This window comes from Cornus florida, unplaced genomic scaffold (genome assembly GCF_030987335.1).
Source record: "Cornus florida cultivar Cherokee Brave unplaced genomic scaffold, ASM3098733v1 CherokeeBrave_3.0.0_Hap2_Chr01, whole genome shotgun sequence".
NCBI classification, from domain to species: domain Eukaryota; kingdom Viridiplantae; phylum Streptophyta; class Magnoliopsida; order Cornales; family Cornaceae; genus Cornus; species Cornus florida.
In genome coordinates, this window is record NW_026775571.1 from 83,256,902 (window position 1) to 83,277,234 (window position 20,333).

A 20,333-nucleotide genomic window follows, 5' to 3' on the forward strand; every position below is an offset into this window, starting at 1 on the left:
TGAATTTAATGGAATGGAAGATTTTAACTAATTCACTTCTCATAGTGCTTTCTTCATCGTTGCTTCTAAGTTATCATTTATCATTTATCTCAAGTGTTTGGCATTCGGATAAAGTGCCTAGTGCTCGGCTGAATGCCACTTGCCCCTATTTTTAACAGGTGTTTGACGTTCGGCTTATAGTGTCAGCTGCCACTTACTTTGCTAAGTGCCTGGCGCTCGGCTGAATGCCACTTGCCACTTGACTTTTTATTTTTAGCAAGTGTTTGGCGTTCGGCTCATAGTGCCAGCTGCCACTTACTTTTCTAAGTGCCTGGCGCTTGACTGAATGCCACTTGCCACTTGAATTTTTATTTTTAGCAAGTGTTTGGCGTTCAGCTCATAGTGCCAGCTGCCACTTACTTTGCTAAGTGCCTGACGCTCGGCTGAATGCTACTTGCCACATGACTTTTTATTTTTAGCAAGTGTTTGGCGTTCGGTTCATAGTGCCAGCTGCCACTTACTTTGCTAAGTGCATGGCGCTCGGCTGAATGCCACTTGCCACTTGGCTTTTTATTTTTAGCAAGTGTTTGACGTTCGGCTCATAGTGCCAGCTGCCACTTACTTTGCTAAGTGCCTGACGCTTGGCTGAATGCCACTTGCCACTTGGCTTTTTATTTTTAGCAAGTGTTTGACGTGGCTCATAGTGTCAAGTAGCACTTATTTCACGCTCGGTCACCTTTTTGGAAGAAAATAACACTTTTTATAGATTTTTTGAAGTTTTATACATTTGTAAGCACACAATTGGAAATAAACACTGACCAGGTTGAAACTCACTCCTCGCTTCTCTACTGGTGATACCTTTTCATAGACGTAGCGTTTTATGACTTGTTTACCAGCCTTCTAGCCATGGTCTCCAAGATATATGCCCCCTTCCCTATGACTTCTGCAACTCTATACGGCCCTTCCCAAGGTAACACCATCTTCTTGACAATTCCAACCTTTCTTTTTAGAACTAAATCACCAGGTGCAAAGTCTATATGCCTCACCTTTCTGTTATGACTGTTCATAAGTGTCTACTGATATGATGCCAGTCTTACTGCATCCTTCTTCTCTTCAAGCAGATTGAGGTTGAATTTCAACATGTGATTATTCTGCTCCCGATTGCATGCTAGACTTCGAATGGTGGGAATTAGGTGCTCGACCGGTAATACTGCCTCAGTCCTATATGCCATGGCGAATGGGCTCTCTCCGGTCGGTCGTCTCGGAGTCATTCTGTAGGCCCATAAGACGTTCAGGAGCTCATCCAACCATTTCCCTTTTTCTTCTTCAAGCTTCTTCTTTATACAAACAAAAATCGTTCTGTTCGTGATCTCAGCCTAACTATTTGCCTGTGGATAACTGACCGATGCTAACTTTTGGTTGATTTCATATTCTTCCAACAACTCCCTCACTTGCTTACTGTCGAGATTAGTCCTGTTGTCCATGATGATCGACCTTGGTATGCCAAAGTGACAGATGATATTACTCCAAATGAAACGTCTTACATGAGTTTGAGTTATGCTGGGATATGGTTCTGCCTCCACCCATTTGGTAAAGTAGTCTGTTACAAGCACAATGAACTTATTTTGTGATCTGGCAGTCGGTAAGGGGCCAACCACATCCATCCCCCATTGTGCGAAAGGCCATGGTTTGGCCATTACGTGCAAGTCTTCTGGTGGTTGGTGGATCAGTGGTCCTAACCTTTGGCACTTATCGCACCTTTTTGAGAATTCCTTCGCATCTCGTGACATGTTCGGCCAAAAATACGTCTGTGTTATCACTTTGTGTGCTAAAGACCTCCCACCTAAATGGTTACCATACATACCATCGTGGATAGTTTGCAGTATTTGCTGAGCTTCTGTAGGGGTTACACATTTCAAATAAGGCCCTAAGTAAGATCTCCTGTATAACTGGTTGTGCATTATGGCATACTTCGCAGCATTTGACCTGATCTTTCTTGCCTCATCCCTCTGCTCGGGCAAAACACCATCCCGTATGTATGTCATAATTGGATCTATCCAACTCAGCTCATATGGTATGACATTCACTTGCCAAGGGTCCGAATTTGATGACTCCCCAAGGATAGATGGTTGGTACAACACACCGACTGGAATCACCCTTGTCAGTGTTTCCCTAGAACTCGACGCACTGCATGCCAACCGATCGGCGTCCTCGTTATGCTCCCTTAGCAATTGGATGAACTTGATCTGATCAAAACTCTCAGCCTCCTGCATAATGGCTGAACGATACGCCTCCATTGTTTTATCTTTGGTTTCATATTCTCCAGTTATTTGCCGAACTACTAGCTGCGAATCACTAAAAGCGACTAGGTTTTTGACCTTTAACTCCTTGGCCAACTTCAATCCAGTCAGTAGTGCTTCATATTATGCTTCATTATTGGTTGCTATGAACTCAAGTTTGATCGCTTGGCTTAGCGTGGTGCCTTCTGGTGTCTGCAACTTGACCCCAATTCCTGCCCCTATCTGATTCGAAGAACCATCAACGAAGAGCTTCCACAAATAGTCTTCAAGATTTTCCTCTGGCTCTTCCACATCACACTCCAATAGGAAATCAGCCACAGCATGCTCTTTGATGGCTGTTCAGGGTTCATACGTTATGTTAAAAGAACTTAGTTCTATTGCCCATTTTGTCATTCGTCCGAACAAGTCGGGCTTATGTAGGATCACCCTTATGGGAAGCGTGGTCAGAACAACTATTGGGTGGGACTCGAAGTAATGCCTGAGTTTCCTCTTTGCATTTACCAAAGATAATATTACTCGTTCGGCCTTCGAATACATTCTCTCTAGCTCAGTTAGCGTTTTGCTGACATAAAAGACTGGGAACTGCTTACCTTTTTCACACCATATCAGAACACCATAAGTTGCAATGTTGGAAACTCCAAGGTACAGGAAAAGTTTCTTACCTGCTTTTGGGGCATTTAGGACTGGTGGATTTCGCATATACTCCTTCAACTTTGTCAGTGTTTGCCTTTGCTCATCCCCCCAGGATTATTTTTTGTGACTTCTTATTATATCAAAGAATGACTTGCATCGGTCTGACAACTTAGAGATGAATCGACTTAGTGCCGCTATGCGTCCAGTGAGGGCTTGGACTTCCTTGACAGTGCTTGGTTCTGCATTTCTTAGTAAAGCTTCCGCTTGGGCTGGGCTGACTTCAATCCCTCTGTTGTTGACCACGTGGCCAAAGAATTATCCGGATCCTATGCCAAACGAGCACTTGATTGGGTTTAGCTTCATTCCATACCTCCTCAGTACATCGAACACCTCATCTAAATGTCGCAAATGGTAGTCCTTCTGTTTGCTCTTCACTACCATGTCATCGATGTAAGCTTCAACAGTCTTGCCCATTTGATTATTGAAAATCTTGCTGACCAACCTTTGGTACGTAGCTCCAGCATTCTTCAGTCTAAACGACATGACCTTGTAGCAATAGGTTCCTCGTTCGGTGACAAAAGAGGTTTTTTCCTCATCGTTAGGATCCATTGGAATTTGATTATAACCTGAATAGGCATCCAGGAAGGTTAATCATTTATATCCCTTTATAGCATCCACCATTTGATCAATCTTTGAAAGAGGAAAGCTATCCTTCGGGCAGGCTTTATTCAGATTGGTGAAGTCAACGCAAACCCTCCACTTTTTGTTCTTCTTCTACACTACAACCACGTTCGACAGCCAGATCGGGTACTGAACCTCTCTGATGAACCCAGCCTCTAACAATCTATCAACTTCATCCGCAATGATCTGGTTGCGCTCCGGGGCAACCTTCTTTGCTTTTACCGTACAGGTTTAACGTTCAAATCTATATGAAGGGAATGACAAGAGATAGAGGGGTCGATTCCCGGCATGTCTGAATGGTTTCAAGCGAACATGTCCGTGTTCTGGGAAAGGAAATCAATCAACTGGTGCTTCTCTTCCTCGGTAAGCCTTAAACCTATTTTGTGGTTCGGTTTGGCCTCAAATGATCAATTTGAACATCAACTAGAGGTTCCTCGGTCAACACCGAAGGATCCTCCTCCCCGTCCGTGCTGGGGGGGAGGCTTCTATAATTGCTATTGTGGGCTATCAGATTGGATGGGAGCTTTTCCCTTCCCTGCGACCTTCAGAGTCACCGAGTAACATTCCTTTGCTGCAACCTGGTATACATAGATATCAATCACCTTATTTCCATCCGGACTCAGACATCTCATCACTTGGTGCAGGGTCGATGGGACTCCCTGAACTCTATGAATCCATCCTCTCCCTATCAGCAGATTATAGGATGGATGGATCTCCACCACCACAAAGCTTTCGACAAGTTCCCTCTCAGCAACTTGAACGAGTAATTCTACTGTGCCGATTGGTTCGACTCGCTTTCTATCGAATCCCAACAATGGATTCCCAGTAAATTTAAGCGCCTCTGGCTTGATTTCTAGCCGATTGAAGGTGATCCTTGGCATGACATTCGCATTGCTCCTTGGGTCAATTAGCACCCTTTGTACTAAGCATTCCGCCACTGTCAAACTAACAACCAAAGGGTCCTCATGAAGAATTTGAACTCGCAGTAGGTCTGTCTTGTCAAACCTTATATGCGTTGATGCACTCTGATGGTGCAGAGTGTTGACACTGCCTATTTGTCTCTTCATCTACGCTTGGCAAATGCGTGTTCGGAGCAATTCTTCAGGTTCTATTGTTTGTTCAAGAAGGCCATAAATTGCATTTATAATCCGAATGGGCTGAGTGTTATAGTGATTCAACTTTTGATTTTTCTTAACTTGCTCAGTTAGCCGATTCTGCTCCTGCACTGGCCCTTGAACGTATCCTGCAAACTCTCCCCTGGCGATCAGCATCTCCACTTGCCTTCGTAAGTTCCTGTATTCATTAGTCTGGTGATCAAAATCACTATGAAAAACACAATGTTTAGATTGATCTCTTTATTCGAGAGGTTGTCTGATTGGTAAGGGGGACGGAACTTATATTTGTTTTTTTGGAATAACATTGCCAGAGTGACTTTGAGTGGAGTAAACGACTCTTCCTCTCGGGGCCTCTTCTCTGCCTTCCAGGAGGTCTGACGCTACAGAGCTTGCTTTTGCCGAGTCTTAGCTTTGGACTTCACCTTTGTGGAGATAATAGATGTCTGCCTTGAATTAGCTGCTTTCTCTTCTTCCAGACGCACGAAACTGTCAGCTCTCTCGTTCAGCTCATCCATGGTCTTCGGCGTATTCACCACCAAACTTGTGTGTAACGGTTTCCCTCGGTTCATTGCTAACTTGAACGCTTGAACCGCTATTGATGGATGACACTCCATAACCATACTCTTGACAAGGTTAAACCTGGTGAGAAAAGCCTGGAGTCGTTCATCTTCGTGCTGCTTCATTGTAAATAGGCTTGACATATCTTTGGCCGGGCGTTTATTTCCATAGTATTGGCTAATAAACTTATCACACAAGTCCTAGAAGCTAGCAATTGAACCTTAAACCAGATTCTTGAACCAGTTGAGGGCTGGCCCTGACAAGCTTGTAGGGAAGTATTTACACATCAGAGGGTCATTGTTTGTATTCAAGGCCATTTTCAACTGAATGTGGTAAATATGATCTATCGGATCAGTCATTCCATCGAACAGAATGAACACCGGCATGGAGAACTTCCTCGGATTCAGAGCATTCAGGATTTCGTTAATGAACGGTGATACAACCGTTCTTACGGAGGAACGGAGTGCTTCATTCTCCCTTGAAAACGGCAGTGGAATCCTCAGATCTGCAGATCTTCTTTCTGAACTCTTGTAATCATACGTCGCCATTGAAGGCCGGTAGGGTGGATCAAATGATTTATCATCTGTGAACTCCCTATGCCATAACGATGGAGCTCTATGATGGCCAAACTCCATTGCTTCATCACGTCGTAACCTTCCCTGTGTTGGATCAAAAGCGGCGGCTTCTTCTCGCATGATCTGTTCACAATGCGGATCCAAATGGATAGATCCTTCACGCTCCTCCACTTGACGGATATTTGGAGGTAAGTCATTTGGCACAATCTCCTCGCGATGAAGATCCATTCGATTGTTTCCCTCTGGATCATCGTGATGAGCAGTGCTGGATGGCATAACTCCCTCTCCTACTGGAGGTGGCCTTGGAAGAACAGGAGCCTCACGACGCTCCATTCCAGCTCTCAACTCTGCGTTCTCTCTCCTTAGTGCTTCGATTACTGTAACGACCCAAATCCATTGATCCAGATCATTAAATGGGTCCTTACCCGACCCAAAATTATCCAAGGGTAATATGGTCCTTTCCCGTTAAATTCGTATATTAAAGTCCAACAAGGACAAGATGGTCATTTATCACAATTCTAATGGTTTGAGACTCAAAGGGCAAAATAGTCATTTACTTGTATCACATAATAAATAAGATAAAGTCCGGGTAATATAGTCATTCCCATGGCTAAAATATTATTATTGTATTTTACTGGACCTTATAATGTGTAATAATACACCTGAGTGAGTGGTCAAGGGCAAAATAGGAAAATAAGTCACAAATGTTTACTACACAGGAACCGGTCGATGTATGGGATGTCACACGTCAATTGGTTTGGATGTGTACCGTGGAAAAACCCACTGCCAGGATACCAGTCGACGTATGGAAGGCTACACGTCGACTGGTTCAAGACTTGTACAGTGAATATCCTCACTGCCAAGATATCGGCCGACGTGTGGGAAATTCACGTCGACTGGTTCAGGTCATCCGGTCGACGTATGGGATTTTATGTCGACTGGTTTGGATTATTCACACTCAATTACTCACTGTCCAAAGAAAACCAAAATATACCAACATTTGATAACCAACCACCCACGCTACTACACTTACATACATATTTAAATACATTTTAACATCTAATACATTAACAACAATTAACATAATTTACAATATGCTATATAAAATACACTAAATAATTTAGTGTAATTAAACATAATTACATTTCTCCAATGGCCATACGCAAAATGGACCTAAATACCTCACATGCTACAAAATAATACATTTTAAGTCATCACTTTTACAAAATTAGGCCCAATTACAAAAGATAGCAAAAAGAAACATTTTTCTACTCCAAGCTAAGGCAATGGTGGATTGTCGTCCGCTATTTCTTTTCCGTGTCTGAAAAATAGTAATAAGTAGAGGAGTGAGCGCAAGGCTCAGTAGAGAATGCCTAAGTGGCATCTCCTCAAGTAAGGTAAGTAATTACATGCCTTACAAACAATGAATAGGAAAATGAGTCGGGGATCGTACAAGGGTTCACATGCAACACTTCCAATTTCCATAATCATCGTTTATATTCATATGCAATGAATTGTATAAAATGCTCAATGCACCCATCCACCATATCCATGCCCTCACATGCCCTTCCACTACATCCACACCACCCTCATACCCAAGAACAACATTATGTCATGCATATAAAAATGTCCAAATTCAATTACGTAATTATTATCATGCCTTCATAATATGATTGATATTTCTAGGGCCTCAACAAGATAATTTGACACTTTTTGCATCTTACAACATTCAAGTATTTTCTAGCATATACATTATCAAAAATATCACAACAACCACATGAGGTGAAATAAATAAATCATTTTATAGAAGCTCAACAACATGTTACTTGCAATTTAAACACAAGATAAACACCCAATCACTTTAAACACCTCAAATCAAAAATTCATGTATAAACCAAAAACCCTAAAATTAAATAATGCTTTTAACTTCAAATTGACAAGTTAGAGAGGGGGAAAAACATCCAATTAGCTACCACAACTAAGGAATTTGACAAGTAGACAAACTCTACCTCAAATGGAAGAAAAGCCCCAAATTTTGAAATTCTCCAAACCCTAGCAATATTAGCCTCAATTTGAAGCTCATGCCAAGCTCTCCAACCTCCCTTCTTCCTCTCCTTCAAAATCCACCTTAAACTCTCCAAATCAAAGCCTTTTATTTAGATGATAATAATGTGTGCTTGTGTATGAATATAGAGAGAGATAGAGAAGTGCTAGAGAGAGAGAGAGAGAGAGTGATGCACGAAAATAGGGGAGGAGGAAAGTGATGGCTTGATAAAAATCTCAAATTATGGTCATTGGATTGCCATGTGTCAATTTGTGGTTGATCTCTAATTTTATGCAAAGTTAGAATCTTGCCCTCCTTCAAACCATACCTTGCCTCATTTTCCCCATAAATATCAACCTCTAATATATACATATAGATGTATACATATATGTGAGAAAAGTCCATTATGCACCTTTCTTAAAATGACAAAACCGGGAGAAATTCCCGAGTCCGGAAATCATCTCGACACCTGAAAAATTCTAAAATGATACCGTCACTTCTAATTGACTTAAAATGATTGAAATTACACTTCTAAAACCCTCGACTCAAGAAAATGACCAAAAAGCCCCTTAGGGTCTGCGTGGCATGCAAAACGAGGTAAGGATTAAAATAATCCAAAAAATCAAATATATTCCAGAAACAGAAAATAGGAAAAATCGGTAACATTACAATTACACTCATCAATTCATCGAGCTTCGACTGCTAGCCATTATCTAATGGATTTGAGCTCTCACATCCGATCATTATTCTTGATCGGAGCAAAGTTTTTAACCACAATTTTCTGGACAGATCTGAGTTCTGCTAACGCAATCATACTAGATCTAGACTTGAATTGTCCAAATTCTGATCTTACAAAACCAGATTCGAACTTCTTCCACCGTGGACCTGTCAGATCTGGCTTGGCAAAGAAAACACAATCGCATAGATCGATTGAACAGAAACAAACCGGAACTACGTAGATCGAATACGAATCTCTTCAAAATCAATCACAATCGAAACTCGGCAAGACGAACAATGAACAACGAATCACTCACGATCCTGATCCACTTTTTAGAGATCAAGCTTCTTTCTCACGCATCACTTACGATCGAATCAATTTTGACTTATCGCAAATCAATCTTCGTCGTTCCCACAGACGGCGCCAATTGAAGATACATGAAATTCTCCCTCTTAAATTAGAAAGAATAATTCCACACTTCTAATTTTTTCCATCCCCTTTTCCTTCTGTTTTTAGGCTATTTATAGATTGTTACAGACCTTCTAGATATTTTCTAACTGACTTCTTGAACTGGGTTGTTCTTTTGGGCCTTCCTTCATTATGGGTTCAGCTCCTTCCGTTCAGAACCGGGCTTCTTTATTAATTTTATCACCCTGGGCTCAATTAATAAAGAGTCGGTTCACAACAATGGTCTTTGTTCGGCCCGCTCACAACCTCCTGGATCATACCCGGCCCAAGTCACTTTCGGCATCCTCAGTGTAAACAAGAGATGGATTTTCTGTAAAAAGACGTTATAGCGTTCACAGTTGGGTGTAGACGGGACGGGACTCGGAGATGGGAGAAAATTGGTGTTTGGAGACGCATTTGAATTTGATTAGACACTTGATGGCATAAAATGGAGGTATTGCCAGCAATTGTGATGGCTGCTTATAAGGCAATGGTGTTTTTGTTTTAAATTTTGTAAGGAATGGAATGCTCACTAGGATGAATGTTGTTTGAGTTTATTTTTAATTCGAGTATTCCAACATTTTGTAAGAGCGGCTATTCCAAGAGAATGGACACTCCAACTTTATTTTGGCTCACCAAACAAAAGCAAAGGGAATGAAGTGTAAGAATAAGCATTTCATTCCACTATAAAACATAGCATTCATATGATCTGGGGGTTGCCAATATAACAATGGTGTTATGCGGGCACCACTCTTCTTTTTTTATTTTTTATTTTTATTTATTTATTTTTAATGTTGTATATTTATTGGGTCACTACATCCTTGATGTAGCCTAAGTTCACTACAGATCAAATGCATCTAAAATTTTCTAATTAATCAAACCATTAACATCAAATATTGTTATCCTGACAACATGCATGATTGATTAATACATGTTCAGTTTTTAGGAGGAGCAACAACATCTTTCCCGCTTACTTTCTAACATCTTCCCACTCATTTGGGCTAGATTTAGGAGACAAATTCTCCTTCGTGCTTTATCCTTGTTTAGGCTTAGTAGTGGGATTTAGAAGGGCAATATTGGGTAGAATGACGAAAAGAATTACAATCTACACGTTTTTGAGGTTTCGATGGGACCTCCACCGTATTGTCATAAGGATCATCATATAAGAGATCGAGCTTAATAGACTTTTGAATGTCCTTACAAGCATCAATCCGGATCCAATTGCTAGCATAAATGAGTCTAGCCTTTAAACGAGTAGGCTCATCAAGAAACAATGGGTTGACAATTAGTTAATAGGATTACTAATGCCAACTTCCCTACAAAGTTCCAATGGAACATGTAACGACCCTAAACTGATACCCTTTTAAAAAAAAAGATTTTAAAAAAAAAATTGGCATGATCTCCCCTAAAAAGGGGCCTACAACCACCTATTCAAATAAAAAAAAACGCAATGGCCCTTCCTGGCATTTCAAGACATATTCAACCTGTCCCAACACACAATACAAATAATATATTCCAGCATCCCATTCATCCATCCATTATACCTCAACATGGTTCATCTCATGGTGGAACATCCACATACCATTTAATCCAAATTATCATAATTACAGTCCCAAAATATATGGTTAATGTAACAACCCACTCCACCACATGGTATGATATTGTCCGCTTTGGGCCTGAGCCCGCACGGTTTTGCTCTTGGGCTTCACCCCAAAAGGCCTCATACCAATTGGAGGTGACACACTTACATATAAGTACTTCACCTTTCCTCTACCCAGGCGATGTGGGACTGTGCACCCGTAGCTCGCCAGTGTGGTAGCCTGACAGTGTCTCTCGCACCCGCCCACGGCACACCCGCCCACAGGGTCATCACAATCACCCCCCCTTTGGGGCCCAACGTCCTCGTTGGCCACACTTCCGGCTGGGTCAGGCTCTGATACCATTTGTAACAACCCACTCCACCACATGGTATGATATTGTCCGCTTTGGGCCTGAGCCCGCACGGTTTTGCTCTTGGGCTTCACCCCAAAAGGCCTCATACCAATTGGAGGTGACACACTTACATATAAGTACTTCACCTTTCCACTACCCAGGCGATGTGGGACTGTGCACCCGTAGCTCGCCAGTGTGGTAGCCTGACAGTGTCTCTCGCACCCGCCCACGGCACACCCGCCCACAGGGTCATCACAATCACCCCCCCTTTGGGGCCCAACGTCCTCGTTGGCCACACTTCCGGCTGGGTCAGGCTCTGATACCATTTGTAACAACCCACTCCACCACATGGTATGATATTGTCCGCTTTGGGCCTGAGCCCGCACGGTTTTGCTCTTGGGCTTCACCCCAAAAGGCCTCATACCAATTGGAGGTGACACACTTACATATAAGTACTTCACCTTTCCTCTACCCAGGCGATGTGGGACTGTGCACCCGTAGCTCGCCAGTGTGGTAGCCTGACAGTGTCTCTCGCACCCGCCCACGGCACACCCGCCCACAGGGTCATCACAATCACCCCCCCTTTGGGGCCCAACGTCCTCGTTGGCCACACTTCCGGCTGGGTCAGGCTCTGATACCATTTGTAACAACCCACTCTACCACATGGTATGATATTGTCCGCTTTGGGCCTGAGCCCGCACGGTTTTGCTCTTGGGCTTCACCCCAAAAGGCCTCATACCAATTGGAGGTGACACACTTACATATAAGTACTTCACCTTTCCACTACCCAGGCGATGTGGGACTGTGCACCCGTAGCTCGCCAGTGTGGTAGCCTGACAGTGTCTCTCGCACCCGCCCACGGCACACCCGCCCACAGGGTCATCACAGTTAAGATCTAAAGTACATGTCTTACAATGTTTGGACAACTTGCGCTAAAGTTACAGTCCATAATTATAATTATAATAACAAGGGTCCACAAACCTTTATACCGAATATAACAAACTAAGGTTTTACAAAAATATGGGACTTAATACAAAAATATAAAAAAAATCTTCTAAATTCAAATTAGGCATGTGGTGAAACGTCATCTACCACTTCTTTCCCGTTTCCTGAATTTTTTTTATTAAATAATAGGATGAGCAATTTGCTCAGTAGGCGGTGCCTAAGACACACCTCTTCTGCCCCCGTGAATTCAAACAAATAATAGAACAATAGGGGGCGGGGTCATGCCATGTCGGGAAAACACAACATAATGACCAATCTCAACATAAACAATATGATGCTATGGAATGCAATGCATGCCGATGTCACTCCCCATTTTCAACATTCAAAACCATCACTTTCAAACTGTTAATATAACCCGCCCTTTGGTGACCCCGCAGCGACACGAAAGAAGGATTGGTTAGTGTCCTTGACCCTTGGTAACCCCGCCGCGTCATTTTGGGCCCAGCTAGCTCAACCACGCTAGGGCAATCTCCCTAGTTCCCTATAGGCTATATTAACACTCTGGCCCTTTGGTACCTCCGTGGCAACCGGGTTTTCATAAAACACTTTAATCAAAACTTCTTTCCCAAAATTTCCCTTTTTCATTTCAAATCAATTTGTTCCCTTTTTCTTCCCAATGTTATGCATGAATGCTTCATGCCATGTAATTAATCATTCTACAACAAATTAAAAATTTAATCTCATATTACACCTTCCAAGAATTTCTAAGAATACATAACATGCTTTCATACAACAATTTTAGCAAGTTAACAACATTATCGGCTAGGGAAAATAACACATAGAACATGCTTTTCACACATAACATAAATTTAACACATATCCACATACTCAAATTTCAAGGTTTAGTCACCTTAAAACAAAATTAACTCAATCTAAGCATAATAAGCAACAATTAACAAGAATTATACTCACTAAGGCACAAGCATATGTGGATTAGAGACCCCTATCTTAAATTAATGTAAAACCCTCAAAATGGGTTCAAATTTTCAAAAATTCTAGGGAGGCCCAAATCTGAAATTGTTGGTATGGATTCGAAGGCCTCGCTGTGGGCTTCAATTTACCGCAAACGGCTTCCAAAAACTCCAAGAATTGAAGAAAAAATCAAGCCCTAAAGTTTGATGCAAAAGAAAAAGAAAATGAAGAGAAAATGGGGGAGAAGGAGGAACTAGCGGGAAAGAGAAGATTTGTGAGACCATGTGTGGTCTCTAGACCACTAAGTAAGTGGGTGGTGGGTCCCACCACCATTTTTGACTTTTCATTTTTTCTTTTGTTTTAATTCTACACCACATACCTATATATAAGTGCACCACCATATAAATACTACATAAGTCACATAAAATAAAATACATAAAATGTAAATGGACCCAACCAAAACCCCCCGTGCACAACAATACCGGTAACAGGTCCCACACGGGACCGTCTGACCCGAAAAATAGAAAAATGTGAAAATGACCAACCTTGTATTTTCTAGAGTTCTAAACTTAATGGAATGCCCCAAACGACTATCCGACACACTCGGCACACCCCACGATGTTCAGTACACAAAACGTGAAATGACGAAAATACCCTCGTATAAACAAAATTCTGAAAAAATGAAAAAATGGAGAAAATCGGAAACATTACAGAACATTATAAAAATTTGCTCAAATTAGGATGCTCAAAAAGTTACACTTAGACAATGGCATATCTAGAAACCATTTTTTTTAATGATACAAGCTCACTACAAAAATAACAAATTCTTGGGAAACTTATTTTTTTTGTTTTTAAAAGGGTAACTGTAACGACCCAAATCCTCATGAATCCGGATCATTAAACGGGTCCTTACCCGACTCAAAATCATTCGAGGGTAAAACGGTCTTTTTACATTAAATTTAAATAACAAGGTCCAAAAGGGCAAAATGGTAATTTGCCATAATTCGATGAATTGAGACTCAAAGTGTACAACAGTCATTTGCTTGCATTGCATAATAAACAAAATAAGGTTCGGGGCAATATAGTCCTTTCGGGGTTAAAATACAATTATTGCATTTTGTAGGTCATAAAATAATTACGTGTAACCTCACTTTGGTACCAAAGTGTAATTTAAGAACTTAAATAGTAATTACATATATGCCGTAAACCGATCGACGTATATGCATCATACGTCGACTAGTTTGGGTTATGAACAGTGGTAATACCCATTGCCAAGATACCGGTCGACGTATGGGAAGCCATACATCGACTGGTTTGGGACGTATGCCAAAAATGACCCACTGACAAGATACCGGTCGACGTTTGGGAAGCCATATGTCGACCGGTTCTGGGTAATTCTCACTTCCACTTTCCACTGTCTTGTGTAAACCCATATACACCAACTCTTGGTAATTAACCACCCACGCCACTACACTCACGTACAAAATTAAATACATTTCAACACCAAACACAATAAAAACAAATACGTTATTAACATAATTTGCCACACGTTACTTAAAATACACAAACTGATTTTGAGTGAATAAGGCTTAATTACATTACCCAATGACCATGCACATGATAATTACACGTATTTTACATGTTGCCAAAAATAATGCATTTAGTCATGCACTATACAAGATAAGTTCAAGTCCCACAAAATACATTCAAAATGCCTTCAAGTTTCCTTAGCTCTGTGGTGGATTATCATCCGCCAATTCCTTGCCATGACTTGAAAAATATTAATTATGTGGGGTGAGCAAATTGCTCAGTTGGTGACACTTAAGACACGCTTCTTGTATCCCCGTGAATCCAAACATAGAATAGATCAATGGGAATGAAGATCATATAATGACAGGGTAATACAACATTCCAACCAAACTCTAAAACAAACAATGCAATGCCATGGAATGCAAATCCATGCCAATGTCGCTCCCCATTCTCTTTTTCTCAAAACCATCTCTTTCAAATTGTTAATATAACCCGCCCTTTGGTGATCTCTCAGCGATACGAGAGGAAGATTGGCTAGTATCCCTAACCTTTGGTACCCCTGCGGCGTCATTATGAGGCCCAGCTAGCTCAACCACGTTAGGGCGACTCCCTAATCCCCTCTAGGCTATATTAACACTTCGGCCCTTTGGTACCCCCGCGGCGACTGGGTTTTCATAAAGCCATTTCATCAAATCACTTTACAAAAATTCCCCATGTTTGTTTCAAAACAAATTCTCCCATTTCATGCCCAATATAAGTGCATGAGTGCATCAATACTATGAGTATATTCATTATTTCACAACCAACTCAATTTAAGTAAGCAAGGCATAATTTCACAAGAATTTCTCAAGAAAAATCAACATGCTCTTATACAAAAATACATCTAGCATAACGAACATATTTAAATGATTACATAAGCAAGTTTTCCACATAAAACATTTAATACAAGTTCTCACATAACCACATACACATGTTTTAACTACGTTAAACTACAACTAGCATAAATAAGCATGTCTTGCAACAATTTAGAAGATGTAATTCACATAGGAGTAAGAAAATTGTGGATTAAGAGCCCCTACCTCTAGATTGAGCAAAACCCTTGAAATGGGTCTCTAAATTCGAAGTCCAAAGGAAGGCCAAAAACTGAAATTGATGGTACTCACACGTAGAGCTCGTCGTGCTCTCCGTTTTGCCTCAAACGACACCTTAATTCACCAAGTATTGAGAGAGAAATCTTGTTCCAAAGATTTGGTTGAAAAAGAAAAAAAAAATGCAAGATGAGAAAAGTGTGAGAGAGAGTTACGGGAGTGAGGAATGTGAGAGACAAAATGTGGTCTAGAGACCACATTGGATGGAAGTGGTGGATCCCACAATTTTTTTTTATTTTCTCTTTTTCTTTTGTTTTTTAATCCCACGCCACATACACATGACTAAACATCATCACATAAATGTCACACAACCAAATAAGTTAAATTATACAAAATGCAAATGGACCCAATCGCAATCCCGTACGCAGCATGTGAAAAGACAGAATCACCCTTGCATCAACAAAATTTCCGAAAATTAAAAATTGCTGAAAATCGGAAACGTTACAATAACCATTGTTAGTAATACAGAAAATTTAATATCTATGTACTGCTATCTCTATGGTTAAACTAATAACGAAGTCACTGAACTAGGATAATAAAATCCATTAAAAAAAAAAAAAAAAAAAGAAAAAAAAAAAAGAAAAAGAAAAAGACATATAATTATGCTTTTGATGAAAATAACTTTGATCAATGCATCATCCAAAATGAACAATCAGTCTACACAAAAAAGACTCCAAACCGCTTACCAAAGAAGAACGAGATCTCCAAACCCAAATCAATTACAGTCCTTCGTAACCCAAATACAGTAAACTTAAGAAGTTCAACAATGAAATATCTTGTAATATTTATTAGCTAGATCTTCTACATCATTGAATGGTGCCACAACTTTTCATTTACCTGTTGTCCATGTTTTCTGATTTATTGGCGTCATCTTAGTTTTATGAAAGCACGTCACACCCATCTTTGCCTCAATCACCTGGCATGATTATTGCGCAACTCATCAGTAGTCTGAATAAAAGATAAATCACATCATTCACAACAGAGAATACCTACCTTTTGCTTTTTTCTCACTACATCCTGTGGAATAAAAATGGTTAATCAAACTAAGCACCGAGTTTGTGAAGAGGATAAGACTTACTTTGATATAAAACAGCCATTGCATGAATCCTTACCCTGTCAAATTTCATAAGCAATATTAAAACAGATATTAGAAGTGTTTCAGATTGTAGTTTCCTAAAGAAAAGTACTTCAGAATTCAATACATCCAATTTTGATGAACCAAAAACGATGGAATTACAAGGTACCTAACTTGATTGTGGTTATGCTGACCTGATTACTGTGTATGTGCTCCCATCGTAGCGTCGGACTATGTATCAATGAGATTGAGATCGTCTGCCACCCATTTTGTCTCTAGGTAATAACAATTGATGTTTGGGATATGGCGAACCAGATGACGCAATGTTCCACCATTCTTGATCTGAGCCACAAATCTGTAGGGCATATCGTACAAGTGAAGCTCTTTGAGGCGAGTGAGGTTTCTAATACCCTCTGGAACCTGCTGCAGGTTATTGCACTGCCTTATAATCAGCTTTTGGAGATAAGGTAAGGTAGTCTCTTCCATTCTGACCTTTCTCAATGGTTCCAGTTGCTCGAGTTCCAAGATCTTAAGAGTCTGAAATTTTCTGGCTGTGAAATCTAACTGGTTTCCACTACAGGCATCGAGCAGCTGGAGCTCCAATAGATTAGGAAGATCTTGAAGGATATCAATGGGGTTATTGTAGTGTGTTAACTTGGACCACTTAAGACGTATCCTTACCAGGTCATGAAGTCTGGTAATCCAAATTGGTAACCTTTCTAACCGCCCTTTCAGATTCAGGCGTTGAAGAAATGGTGGAGGATTGGTAATTGCTTGTAGATCTACAACCTCATCCTTTTTTAATGATGTTACATTCAAGGAAAGGAGGTTTTGCAGCTTTTCAATTGACTGGCACAAATTTGACCCATCTTCTCTTGGAAGATCAATGATCCCTAACTTTCTTAGTTGTGTCAGATTTCTTAGCCAATGAATCACCTTGTGATGGCTATTTGCCTTTATGAATGATAGCTTCTGCAAGCTAGGTGTCTGGATCTCTGCTGATATCTCGAATCCTGTAACACAATCAGAAGTTGTATAATAAACAAGCAAATGCCGAAGTTTCTTAAGTTCGAGGACTTTTTTGGGCAGCTTTACCACTCTAGTTTGCCTAAGATCCAAGGTCTCTAGGTACCTAAGATTCCCCAGAGACTCGGGAATGATTTTGATATTGTTATTCCTCAAACACAGATACTTCAAGAGCAGTAAACCCACAATTTCCTTAGGAAAGATCTCCAATGATGCACCTTCCAGATGCAGAACTCTCAATAATTTCAAGTCTCGAATTGAGCTGTAGGGTACACCGAACACAAAAAGGGTGCGAACACTCTTAAAGTTCCCATCCAACTTGTTGAATCCATGGCTTTGCATAGATAATCGACGGGGTTTGTCACCTATGTTTCTCTGTGATTCTGAAAAAACATTGCAAAAATTCTCCTCTCTTGACTTTGAGAGAATAATCTTATGCATGAGATTATGTACCCGACAAGTTTTTGGCCTCCCATCAAAATCCAATTCACTTTGTATCAGATTCCTGTCGGTGAGTTCCTTTAGATACTCCTCTCCAATGTCTTCAACTTCTTTGCCTGTTTGTTCTCTTATAAAACCCTCTGCTATCCACAGCCGAATCAATACTCTGCACCTAACTGGATAATCATTCTCGGGGAAAATGGTCAAGTATAGAAAACAATACTTGAGATGGTATGGCAAGTCACTGTAACTTAGAGATAGTATTCTCATGGTATCTGAAAGGCTGCCATTTCTGCTCAACTCTGATCCAAGGCTTCCAAGCAATTTTTGCCATGCAGATGCAGAGTTCTCTCTATACAGAATTTTACCGATTTCAATGATTGCAAGTGGCAATCCTTCGCATTTTGTTAAGATTCTTTGGGACCAGCCTTCCAACCGTGAAGGACATATGCCATCTGGGAAAGCGTTCTTGTGGAAGAGTTGTTTAGCCTTTTCCGTAGGAAGAGACTGGATGTTATAGACATCAGTAGAGTTATCTCTACATGAAAAAGCTATATCGCCTCTTCGTGTAGTGATAATTATTCTACTGTGATTACCCTCAGGTAGTGCCTTTCTAATGGATTCCCAAACATCTTTTTTCCACAAATCATCAAGAACTAAAACATACCTTTTGTTTTGCAGATGATCCCTTAGTTTATTCATCAGCTCGACCAAGTTGAAGGAAGAGGAACTCTGGGAAGTTGGCTCGACCGGCAGATTGCAGAATTTATTGAACATCATCGTTAAGAGATCCATTTTATTTATTGACCTTCCAACAGTGATCCAAGCATGGCATTCAAATCCTTCATTCTTCACCATCTCATACGCTTGCTTAACAATAGTTGTTTTACCCAATCCTCCCATCCCGACTACAAACACCACCTTGAGACTTTGCCTCCCTTTTAGTGCCCAAGTAATCAGTTTCTTCTTTGGTATTTCAATCCCCACAATATCAGTGTCTTCAGCGAACAGAGGATCTATTCTTGGAGGAAGGCATGTGTCGTTTCCAGTCGTCAAACTTGAGGCTTGGGACGGACTGATGCTATTATGATATCTCTCCTTTGCTTCTTTGATGCTTTTGAGTTTCATGTTAATACCTTCAATTAGTTCATCGATGTGGTGGCGTGCTCTCCATTTGGTGACGAACTCAAAGCCGTGGCTAATAGACTGTTGAACCATGTGAAACGTAAAAATGTCGAGAAGATCCTCGATGTCATAAGTTCCATCTCGAAGTTTTTGAAGCCAGTCAGTGACTTGGCTATTGTGCTCTCTTTCGGTATCGGCATCCTTCAGAAGTGCACTAATGCTTTCGAATTCACCTCTCAAGATGTCGACCTCCGTGCTTATCTTTCCCGGCAACTTCCATTCTGCCTCCAGCCAAATTTGAAGCTTATCAAGTAGAAAGCAGACAGCATCCTGTGCCATATCTCTCACTTGTAAGTGTTATTTTCTACTTCTGAATTTTTTAGAGGATACAAGAAGACTGCCCTCTATATGGTTTTTTTTATGAATGGCAATGTTTCAATAAATTTATTTGCAGGACTTTTGCTAGTACACGTTGACTGACTGATCAGTTGGGTGAAACTTAAACAATGAATACATATAAGTACTTGTATGTCTTAGCATGAAGTATAATTCTTTAATTTACTATCCAGTAAATTCAACAGATCCAAGTAACAATAACAATTTTATGCATCAACTTGAAGAGTATACATTGTGATGCCTTTAATTAGAGATGCCCAACAAAAGATTTAACCAAAAGGGGTTGTTATTCTAATTTCTATGGCTTCAAATGATTACTTTTAGGTCGAACACTATAATTATCATCAAGATATTAATATATTTTTAAAGCATTATTAGATAGATAAGTCTGATACTACTGAGTAAGACCAACACACACTTTTCTTTTGGAGTGTATAATAGAATTGGGTGCGCAATAAAGAAAACAGGTGGGCTCATTATATATTGGAAATTTCTTTTCAATTGAGGCCAATGAGCATTGATGTGGACTTCGCATAAATATTTTGTGTATGTGTTTGTGTGTGTGTGTGTGTGTGGCTATTTTGAAAGTTCACAACATTTTCTGTCAAAAGCTACAAGGAAAAGGAAAAGGAAAAGGAGCCAATCAGTTTCTTTTTGCAAAAGTTAGTTCTATCTTCTATGCAATGCAACTAG

General features: G+C 40.5%; 2 protein-coding genes across 8 annotated transcripts; both read right to left on the minus strand.

Moving 5' to 3' along the window:
- Positions 1 to 4,087: 4,087 nt before the first annotated feature.
- LOC132276355 (uncharacterized) lies at positions 4,088 to 4,660 on the minus strand. Its single transcript, XM_059777749.1, has one exon. It carries the CDS (start codon positions 4,658 to 4,660, stop codon positions 4,088 to 4,090), a length of 573 nt encoding a protein of 190 aa, XP_059633732.1.
- Positions 4,661 to 6,902: 2,242 nt separating this feature from the next.
- LOC132303425 (disease resistance protein RPM1-like) lies at positions 6,903 to 19,738 on the minus strand. Of its 7 annotated transcripts, none has more exons than XM_059800704.1 (4): positions 16,847 to 19,738; positions 16,571 to 16,690; positions 15,509 to 16,493; positions 6,903 to 7,162 (listed from the first exon to the last, which is right to left on the minus strand). In XM_059800704.1, the coding sequence occupies exon 1, from the start codon at positions 19,581 to 19,583 to the stop codon at positions 16,884 to 16,886; it is 2,700 nt and encodes an 899-aa protein (XP_059656687.1). In that variant the 5' UTR covers positions 19,584 to 19,738; the 3' UTR covers positions 6,903 to 7,162; positions 15,509 to 16,493; positions 16,571 to 16,690; positions 16,847 to 16,883. The 7 variants fall into 7 exon arrangements, with proteins under 7 accessions (XP_059656687.1, XP_059656694.1, XP_059656703.1 ...); XM_059800711.1 differs by having other exon boundaries at positions 15,509 to 16,525; positions 16,656 to 16,690; positions 16,827 to 19,738; XM_059800720.1 differs by having other exon boundaries at positions 15,509 to 16,525; positions 16,656 to 16,690; positions 16,822 to 19,738.
- Positions 19,739 to 20,333: the final 595 nt, after the last annotated feature.